The sequence below is a fragment of the Rosa rugosa genome, chromosome 6 (assembly GCF_958449725.1).
Source record: "Rosa rugosa chromosome 6, drRosRugo1.1, whole genome shotgun sequence".
NCBI classification, from domain to species: domain Eukaryota; kingdom Viridiplantae; phylum Streptophyta; class Magnoliopsida; order Rosales; family Rosaceae; genus Rosa; species Rosa rugosa.
In genome coordinates this window covers 24,439,224-24,450,478 of record NC_084825.1, presented here as the reverse complement: position 1 = coordinate 24,450,478, position 11,255 = coordinate 24,439,224, and the positions used below count along the sequence as shown (strand labels likewise).

At 37.5% G+C, this 11,255-nt stretch overlaps 1 protein-coding gene across 1 annotated transcript; it reads right to left on the bottom strand.

The window, feature by feature from the left end:
- Window positions 1-768: 768 nt before the first annotated feature.
- On the bottom strand, window positions 769-10,841 carry LOC133715507 (tubulin-folding cofactor D). Its single transcript, XM_062142021.1, has 17 exons — window positions 10,562-10,841; window positions 9,591-10,138; window positions 9,323-9,425; window positions 8,608-8,784; window positions 7,923-8,114; window positions 6,891-7,007; window positions 6,544-6,648; window positions 6,279-6,449; window positions 5,962-6,177; window positions 4,963-5,161; window positions 3,839-4,044; window positions 3,525-3,746; window positions 2,886-3,446; window positions 2,533-2,799; window positions 1,971-2,015; window positions 1,651-1,836; window positions 769-1,491 (listed from the first exon to the last, which is right to left on the bottom strand). The coding sequence occupies exons 1-17, from the start codon at window positions 10,781-10,783 to the stop codon at window positions 1,207-1,209; spliced, it is 3,822 nt and encodes a 1,273-aa protein (XP_061998005.1). The 5' UTR covers window positions 10,784-10,841; the 3' UTR covers window positions 769-1,206.
- Window positions 10,842-11,255: the final 414 nt, after the last annotated feature.

Genomic DNA, 11,255 nt, shown 5'->3' with positions numbered 1-11,255 from the left:
TTCAAACTTGAGGTACGAAAATTTAGAATGGCCGAAACGTCAGATACTGTAAAGACCATTTTCCCTAATTAATATCTCGTGCAGAAAACCACAAAATCGAAGACTATTAGATAAGATTATAATTTTCAACTACACTGTCACTGTAAATAAATACTAATCTTCTTTTGACTGATACTAATTTTCTAACGATGATGATTTCGAGCACTCTATTTTTACTACTTGCACAGTTGCAGTTCATTTTTCATTTTTATGCCGTTAAAGATTGGTGCAAGTGAAAATCACTCTTTTTATATATACAGAATATTAAGTTTTATAATATGATTATGTACACACACACAGAAGAAGAGACAAAACAACTCAACTTAATAATAATTCTCTCCACCATTGAATTTAAAGGGCAATTGAACATTATTTTCTTGGTCAATAACTAACCGGGTGAACATTTATGTGTTGATCTAACAATATCAACTTCTATTTCAAAAAACAAGTAAATAAATAAATTCAAAAACCAAAATTTCAAAATCTTTTATGTAAGACTGACCTCCTCCGTATCCTCCCTCATAGTCACCGTCGTCAGCGCAAGAACCGTCGTGGTCTTCCGAGTTGCCTTGAACCGCCTGCCATTTTGCGAATTGGGCCTCTTGGGTGGGGGAATAGTTCGTGGCTGACGTAGTCGTCATCGTGAACGGCGTGGCATCCTTTGGCGCGGAGTCAGCTTTTTTGGGTTTGAAGGAGAAGAAGGGGTTAGTGAACCGAAACAACAATCCCTTTGCCAAAAAAATAATATTATCCCATTGAAAACCGAGAGTTTTACATTTTTTTTACACAAATGGCTAATTCCTATTGGTTCTTAAAGAACCACCCGTTGGCACGCATGTACTTGATCATAGTCCCAATAATCACTCCTGGTGGGACGCTGATAAACTTCATCCAAGATAGCCAACAGGTTTGTTACTAATGAATTGTTTGTGCCCAAAACTACACGCAATCTTCGATTTAGGCTCACTTCCAGGAGTACATGTATATACAGAGACAACAGCTATCTCTATAACACAAATGTATGATATCCGGAGGTTCCCGAACAAAATTTCGGCAAGTAACTTGAACCACAAGCAAACAAACTACAAGCATACAATATGAGAGGGGGATTGCTAGAGGTTTAACTAGCAAAAAACAACTTCTTAAACAAGGGATTGGTTTACACATTCAGAACCCACTTGAGTCGACTAACGAGGAATAAGATGCATTTTCATCGGTGATTGTTGCACTTCTGTTACCAGTTGATACTCTGTTACTAGTCTTACGAATCTGATCTGTGTCAAGACCAGCCATATCATATAACTCGAACCGTTGGAGCTTTGCTGCTTCAGTATCACCTTCCCAGCAGGTTTCTGAAATAATTTCAAGCGCTTTGTCGATCTTGTCTTCAGCCACAAGACCCTCATTTTGCAAGAGAACAAGGTAAACTTGTTCCGCAGAAGCTTTCCGTATCTGGGTCAAGGAAAGCAGAAATAACTTATAAGGAAATAAAACTACAAAGCCCTTCGATAAAAAGAGCAAATGACTTACGAAGGCATGATGCATCCTGAGAAGTAGGCAATGCAACTATGAATGCGATTTTAATTCATAAATGCTGAAAGTTCCACAAACCTTAGGGTAACGATGGCCTAGAAAACGGAGAAGCTGAGAGAAGGCCCGACTATTTATGGAATCTGAAACTGAAGCTATATATCCAAGTATTGCAATGCCCGCATATAGCTTCGAAAAGTCCTTTGATCCTTTTAATTCAACTTCCAGAGAATCCAAAGCACCAGCACAGAAAACAACTGTTTGACTCTGTAAATTGAAATCGAAATCTAAATAAATCAGAACCATGAATATCAGGTGTATAACAGGGGACTGACAGCAATATCATATATGGAACAGAAATCAGTCACATAAGTAAAGATTCAATATGACAAAGGGCTAACCTCCATAGTCAAGAATATCCTTTTGCTGAAAAGAATCTCGATGGTCTGAAATAATAAGGTGATTTCATCAAAATCAACTTGACCAAGCTAGCCACAAAGTAAAATTATAAGCTAGTGGGTTTCTGCCAATCATGCATGTGCTCAATGACTAGGTTACAGAAACAATGCAAAGGCATAAACAAAGAAACACAAGAAATTGAAGAAAACAGAAACTATGAAGCTTATCTAGTTATGTGCACAGAAAAAGTGTGTGCTATATGTTGTGGACAAATAAGAATGTTACTGTAATCAACTGTGATCATGGACAACTAAGAATTGTCAGCCAAAGCTAACAAAGTTTATACACGGTTCTGGCATTCTCTTCCAGGCCAGCCAATGTTCCAGGGACAACATCTGTCAAAGTCATCATCTTTTGGCAGACAAAAAACAGAAAGTCCAAACATAAACTCATCTTGCAATTTCAGTAGAATGAGTGGTATATAAAATAGGGAATGAAATGAAAGAAAGAAGGGCTAAAGATAAGAATTCATTTTTCTTAGCAATAGGTTTTATATGTGACTACCTTCAATAAAGGTACAATGACTCTGTCACATCTCCTATAGTGTTCGAGAACCCAAAGCATGTCAGTAGACAGCATATACTCTCTGGACTTTTCATTCTGGTCTTCACTTTTTACCACTTGAAGATACTCTAACAATGCTGTGAGTGATGCCTTCCTCAAAGAATCTTGCAACCCACCAATAGAGATAACTAACCCAGATACCACTGATCTGCTATAACAGCCAAACTGAAGCAATTGCACAAAACGAGGATACGAAAAGGTTGGTACCTACAAGCAAGTACAGGATGCGCTCTCCATCAAAGAACTCCAATGACTCATCAACAATACTATAGAAGTTGTATGTGTTAACTTACCCCCCACTTTAAGTCAGCTTCATTAGGAACAATTTCTTCCAACTTTTTCCTGTGTGGTATATGTTCGACGTAAGCTACATTATTGTACAAAATTCTCTGTAGCACCTTTGCAGCTGCTTCTCTCAGTTTATCCATCTTCTCTACAGCTTGCTTACATATTCCCCCAACTATACTGGTAGCAAGATTTGCATCAAACAACAAATGTAACTGGTGATTGTCAGCATTGGGCGCCAGCTCAATTGCAGAATCGATTCCACCTGATCTTCCACTCAGACCAATAGAATCTCTCTTGCACAGGATATATGTACATCTCTCAAGGCCATTCATAGCAGCCTCGCGGACCCAAGAACCCACATCACCTCTGTTATCCACAGAATAGTCATCGAGAGCTTTCAATAAAGCTGTCATTATTCTATCCTTGATAAGAAGGAACAAAGACATGTCATCCTCGATCAATTGGACTCCAGAATGCTCCTTCTCCTGAGTTAATGCTTCACATACTGAAACAAGCCCTTTGACTGCATTTACTCGTGCTTCCGCATCTCTATCATCAGGGTTGTCCTGCAAATGGTAAATATCCAATTAGGAGATCATTAGAAATATTCTTCATCCAAAGAGGTTAATCACAAAGAGTTGCACCTCAATTGCACAAGAGTTACAAAGCTTCAGAAGCACATCCTTCCACCTATTGGCAAGAAGTTTGCAGGGCAAAACACCTATTGCCAATGCTGATCCTCTTCTTACAGCCACATTTGGATCAGTCAACAGTTCCAGGTACTTTGATGTTATACTAGCACCTCCAACATCTGCAGCAATTAGATATGCTTGCACAAAGTGCTTCAGAGCTTTAACTGCTGCATCCTGCATAATGGAAAAACTTGATTACAAATTCAGATATCACAAAGAAATAAAAAAGCAGTTAGGTTGAAAACCTAACATTAAGAGATAACCACCTGAATCTGAGAATTAGGATGTCTCAAGTTCTCATTAAGAGTATCAAGCAAACTGCGCTTTATCTTTTCCGGTAACGACACAGAAGATACAGATATACATTCTATGAAGCGGGAAACAGCTGAGCGCATAATCTCTCCACCTTTCCCGCGATAAAGGCGTGCTTTCGCAATAGCAGGTACAACACCAGCAACACGTTTTTGTTTATCTGTAAGCAACAAGATTAACTAACTTATAATGGTTTATGCAATCACTACATCATATCAAATCCACCCCCTCCCACAACACACTCGCACAAGCAAAAATAATTATAAAAATAAATGAATACCGACAATTGAAAACCCAGATGATAAAAAGAAATATTGGAATGAAACACTTACAGTGTCCCAAACTTGGCTAATTTAGCTCCTAGACATTTCATTTCATCTCCCTGTCAAAGTTTTTCCCTAAAGTAACCATGGCTTCAAGTAATTAACCAATGATGATCCTCTTCTTACAGCCACATTTGGATCATTTTATTAAAAAAATAAAACCAAAAGAAAAAAATGCACCATCTCTACGTCTTTTCTCTCCTTATCCCTCTGTACATACTTTTCCTTACCCACTTCTGCCGAAACATTCTACAATAGGCCGTCAACAATAGCTATTTTCATCAAGGCAAATTAGTTTATTTCATACACTGAGCTGTTTGGAATTTATACATGGGAGTATTGTCACACTCCCCTTTCCAAAACTTCCACTCTTTTCAATTTCAAATTGCTCTTTTTTAATAAGTGTTCTTGATGAATTTGTTTCCAAAACTAACCCTTACAACATTTCCAGAATATTTTATTCCCATCTAGAGGAGGTGTAGGATAGGAACATTAGTAACACAGAAATAAATTTTTTTTTTTTTAAAGCATAAAAAGTTGGGAGTGCAATTGTTGAAAAGGGGAGTGTAAAGTCACTTCCCTTTCTCAAATATGTCCGAAACTTTCTACTACTCAGCTATGCAAAAATCAAAGAATGGGAATTCGTTGGGGATGGACAAGCGTATAAACGCTACTATCCTACGGCAGGACAAACTTCAAATTCCACCTACTCTTGGTGAGCTTTTGTTTATATTTCTAAGAGTCAGAATACTAACCAGCGGAAAGAGCATAATCACATTGATGTAGTGCTAGAACAAGTTCTCCAGTTGCCAGTGTCGCTCCATGGCGCATGCACAGATCAGATGAGAGAGTACAAGGAATTATTTTCTCCAAAGCATAGTTTGCAAAATATTCAGGATCATATTTAACAAGAGAAGAGAGAGCCTCGGCAGCAAGTTCTCTTAAGCCTTTTTCCTGATGACATCAACATTCAATAATTATGTCTAAATTTGCCAGCATATTGAACTTGGTGACACTATAGTAACTATATTAATGGCTAACAATGAAATAAATTTCCTTAATAAAAAAATTAAAAAAAAAAAAAAACAACAACGAAATGCATTAGTGCGGCAAAACTATAATAATAATAATAACCTTATACTCTATTCAATGTAAATCATGTGTATAGACACAATTTGCCATCTTCCAACCATTTTTGGCTTTGTTCTTTTCTCTTTTGGTGGTGGGGGTCACAAGACCCACAACACAACCACCAGTCTCTCGATGTCCTTGGAATTAATATTATTGCACACTTCACATAAGGGTTAGAAGTTCAGATCTCTTTTCTATTGAAACTTTCACCTTCCACAACAAAAACATTTAAAACTTATTTAGAACTATTTGAGTTCTGAATACGTCTGCTAGTAGCAATCTAAAATAACTAGAGAAAGATAATCTTTGAGATCCAACTTGCTATTGACCTAATTGTTCTGCAAAAACTGAATGGCTGAAAGGGCCAAAAACTCATAATGGACAAATGAACTATGAATTTTATGGGCTGGTTTTATATCTTATTCACACTAAGCTTGTTCCTTACAAATCAAGTGCTAGAAGGGTCACCAACTAGTTTTATGGTGATATATCACATACTTTCTAATAAAAATGGAGCTAAGATTTCATGGGGGGGGGGGGGGGGGGGAAGACTTTTGCAAAACAGTAGGCACCCTTTACAGTTAGTTGGAAAGGACATCAAAGGAACTGAAGTTAGAGCATACCCAGTGACAAATTTTGTTATACAGTAGCTCATCCACAAAGGGATAAAGATATCCCTCATATTGAGCGATAGAGACAGCAACATGAACATAAGAGTTTGCTCGTGAAGAAAGTGAAAAATAGTCTGCAGTGTTCACTATGTCAATTCCATGAGGGTAACTACCCTGTCTCCCAACATTTTCCTGAAAAGCTGCTGCTGCTGCTCTTCTACAATTAACCTAAGCATCATAAAAAATAAAAATAAATATCAAATGAACAACCTAAAGCAGAGGTAATAGGAAATAATGGTTAGAATAATATTAATTGTAAATTTTAGCACCTCACGGTCATAGCAGGCCACTGTTAGAAGGTGTGGCGCAAGCTGATCCAATATATTTCTCATATCCGTATGATAGTATGCACGGCCAAAAGCCCAACAAACATAAGCTGCAGCATCTCGTACATGAGATCCAACACTGTGTGGACCTCTTCGAATATCATAATGTAGCGCCTATTTATAAATGATCATTAGTTCGTATTGGAACAACGTACTATCTGCTTCAGATTTATAATTGGATAACAAAAAGTTCAAATTTTCAAACAACCTTCACAACAACAGGTACAACTTTAGGAAGGCTGACAGGTAAGAGCAATCCTCTGCGTGCCAATTCAGCCAAAGCTAAGCAACCTCCATGCCATGACCCATCACCCTGTGAAAAAGAAAAATCTCATATCAAAACTACGTGAGCTTCAACTCTGGTACAATTAAAACTAATAAAAGGACATGAAAATGAAATATGTTAAGGCCGTAAAGGTCATCATAACCCGTGTGAGCATATATTTTACGAGTAATGCATGTTAATATGACTTAGAGATTTCTACCATGGACATCTTAAATAGTCCAATGGTAAAAGTGCAGAACAAGATACTAAAGAAAGCAACCACACTATACCTCGCCTGGCGAAAACAGCTCCAAAACAGATGATAGGACCTCCTCTGAAAGGGCAGCTGTAAGACGTGAAGTAGTGCGACCAATACCTTTTGCAGCAGACCAACGTACAACAGTGTCCTGCATGGACATGCTATTAGTGACAAGTAAATATCATATAATATATATGAAAGATAACTTTAACAATAGGAAACTAAAATACAGATGAAATACTAGCAATTTAATGCTCTCTGGTACGACTCAGATCCATGCACATGAAACTCTCCTTTGTGCTTTGACAGAAGGCCAAAACTTACTTAACAGAAGACTTATGGGAAATCATGCACAAAACAGTGGGCTCTCTCAGACAGAAAGAGGATGCCATGAGTATTTCATTCCTTGAGAACATCCAACTATTTTACGCACTGTACCTCATGGATTAACCAAAATGCTGGTAAAAAGGATAATGCCAAGAAACTACACTAAACAATAATTCATCAGTTTTTATCATACCAGATAAACACCTATGTGTTCTATAAGATGCAGATGGCCACTGCTCCTTTAATGTTATTATATATTTTTGGATTTTGTAAGTGTGTTTTCAACTTCATTGCAACATCAAATATCTCAGATAACGAAAAATTCATCAAAAAATGAGCAGTCAGAACTCGTAATCATTTCCCTCTATCTCACAAGTACATCTATAACAAATTAATTTGTTATGTACTGTAATTAATAAGAATCAACTCACACTTACATGGAGAACCATTTTAAAACTGCAGGTAGATGATCTTTGTATTTCAATTGCACAACAACAGTTGGTTAAAAGAGCTATATTGTTCTATTTAAGATTGAAAGCATATCCAAAAGGTAAGTACCATATTAGACAGCAAGTAAGGTTTCCATTAATGAAATTATAGTGAAAGATCAAGCAACTGATCTCTATGTAGACCAACTAAACTGAGAGAACAATATTGACACTTGCCAGTTTTACAACCCGAGCAACTTAATTCAATGTAACCAAGTTCTTATAGAACGTCACCCTTTGAAACATACCGTATCTCTCAGTCCAGTGAGTAACATCTCAATAATCTCCTCTACAATTTCTGGAACATCCATTTCTTCATCTTCCACGCAAGTTGAACTTGGTTCTGAGTTTAAATCCTTGGCATTTGTAGCATCATTGCATTCGCCAGCTTTCCCTGATGCAGACAAAGAAATGTTCTCTCCCAGCGAGTTTGTTTTTCCCTGCATCAAGGAAATATGGTCAAGGCAAGAAAGCCAACAGAGAAAAGACACATTTCAGAACATATCTGGGCTTCTTTCCAAAGTTCAGTCATGCAATGTATTCCTGAATCTTAATCAATGTAGAGGAACAAAAACTAAAATTTTGTTTATTTGTCAAACATAAAGACTTTCTGCATGTGCAGCTGCACTTGAAATATGTGTACTTCTAGCTGCAGAATGGCATCAATTAATTGAATTCTTAAGTACTACAAAAATTTTAAATATGAACACCGCCACATTCTAAAAGAGCAACAAACAAAATTGAAAAGAACAATACCAGAGTATAAGACATAATTGGAATCCCAGTGGAGATACATGACAAGACAAAACACATATTTATAAAGTTTTACATGTGTAAATGGATACAAGTGACTTAAAAATTGGTATGTGGAAACTTCTTAAAAATCAAATTAAAAGTTAGGAATTTGAAAAAGAATAATATAGCATTTCTTACCACATAGCGCCAGGAAGGTGAACGATGAGGGAGGCAAGTAAGCCCTATCCTCTGAGTTAATTTCATCAGATACTTGCGAAGCAATGGACTCTTAGCTGCATAGCTAGACTTGATCAACAATGAGATGTCATCCCAGACAATAGGAACCACATCAAGCAAGAGTTTCCGCCCACCAGCCTGTCTACGAAAGATACATGAGAAATTGAAATTAACCAAGGCAGTATGAATGGAAACCATTTTAGTAAATGTGAACTCTATTAAAAGTAAAAATTGTAGCATCCATAAAATATCCTTCATAACTTAATAAAGTTAAACTTGTACACAGAAACATGTCAAGTGTTGTATCTGAAGCCAAAGGGAGCTTCAAACCTCATGGCTATCATTGAATACATCTAATCATATCCAGTTATCTCAATTACGAAACTGGACTGTAGCTATGAACTAGGCATATAATATAGCAGAGGATGAATATTTAATTGCAAATCAAGACTTGACAAACAGATTTTGATACGTAAAATGCTTGGTGATTCCTCATTATATTGAGCAAGCCTGATTTAAGAAGAGAAACAATGGGTTGGTGGGGCACAATAGTAGTTGTTGGTTCTTAAGAAATCATCTTTTTAAAATACATTTAAGCGGGAACTACAAAGAAGAATAAAATCATGAAGGAAAAACTACGAATTAAGATAAAAATAATAATAAAAAAAAAACACACCTTGAATATAGCAGCCAGGGCTTCTAAAGCTCCAAGTAAGCGAAAGTGATTCATGACATCATCTGTGAGAGAAGATAGGACTTCATGTGTCCATTCAACGAAGCTGAAGTAGAAATTATATCATAGATAGGTAAGAAAAAGGCAGAAATACAGTGGACAGCATTCAGCTGAAAGTTTGATCAATCATTATTACAAAAAAAAAAAAAATGAGAATATTATAATAAGTTGGGACTCTATGGTTACTACTTATATGCATGATAATAGATACCTGGAAAAGGCCTTTGGCATGTCTGGACGTGTTAGAAGCTTTGAGAGCAGCAAAGCAGCTATAGTGCGCATCGGACCAGCATTTGAAAGGTAATCCTTAGATATCCCTGTTATTCTCAATACCAGCGGAGCTGGCTCTAGTTTACCAAGATTACTGTTGTTTGCAATGCTAGTATCAACAGTGGAGATATCAAACGGAACCAACACAAGTATAGAGAGCCACAAAAGTATCACGCATTTGGCCTCCATCTCTCCTGTACTTTCCTGCCGCAACGATGATACTGAAGTTGTGTGGTGGCACTTCTCCAAGAGAGACACAGCAAGTTCCAAGTCTGAAACCTGATGCGGGAAGAACCTGACGACGGCCTTGTACCCGCAAACTGTGACCAGAGAGTAAATGATGATGCATATAGGCTTAATTACTTGAAGAATCTTGTTTGAAGCCACTCCTAATTCAACTGTCTTAGAGCGGACGATAAACATGAGCGGAGAAACAATGCTCTCCAGGTAAGGCTCGACCAATTGACCCTGTTCTTGATACTTGTCCATCTGCATAGAGCAAAAACAATATAAAGAAACTATTGTTGCTAAAATTGATTACTTAGTTGGCAAAGCAAACATAGAAACCAAATTGGATGATACCCATAATTGCTACAATTGGTCCAACCACAAAACCCTACTCCTAAACCCCAAACCAGAAATTGGATCTATCCCACAAATCCAAAAGAAAAACCAAATCATTTCACACCAACACAAAATGGGTGTTGATCAAAAACCTAAAGGAGCAATCTTTAACAACAGAGTTGATTGAAAATGCAGAATCCGTCCTATCTTACACTAATTCTTTGAACCCAAAAAAAAAAAAAAAAAAACTTTGACAGCGATTTCAAAGTGGGTAAGTGGTAAAAACGCATAGAAGCAAATGCAGGGAGAGAGAGAGAGAGAGAGAGAGAGAGAGAGAGAGAGAGTTACAATGGATCGGATCTTGTGGGGAGCGGAGGGATCGGAGACGCGCTTGTGCGAAACGATGTCGTCTAAGATGGACTTGACGAGCTTCCATTCTTGAAGGAAGTACTTTTGGAGCACTGCCTCCTTTGCGCCGTACTCGTCGTCTTCTTCTTCACCCACTGCAACTGCAACTGCCGACTCCGACTCTTCCTTCTCCTTCTGCTTCTTTGGGGCTAAGCCTGCCATTTTCTCTATAGAGACCAACAGTTCCTATTCCCGCCTTCTGAGTTTTTTATTTTTTCCTTTCAAGCTATCACTGAGCTTCAATCACCGTCTCTCTCTGTGTTATATCAAATACGGGTACGGGTACGGGTCGGCTCGGGTCGGGTCATATTTTGGAATTCGGACTCAATTAGGGTTTTAGGCCCAAACTTCTCATCATCTATTTAACGAATCAAAATTGGAATCTACTGATACGTCAGTAGATAAATGTACTGATACATCCATTAAGTTAGATTCGATAAATAAGTAGATGTGTATGGAGTAGCCGAGCGTGACTTGATCTTGAATTAAGCTGCATATGTATCAAATTAGTTTAGTTGTGTGTCGATACATTAATGTACTATAGCGTAGACCATCCCATACAACTTGCATGACGTCTTTTTTGGGGAGGTGTCTTCTTCTAATTGCCTTAAAAGATAATATTGTTCTAGCTCCA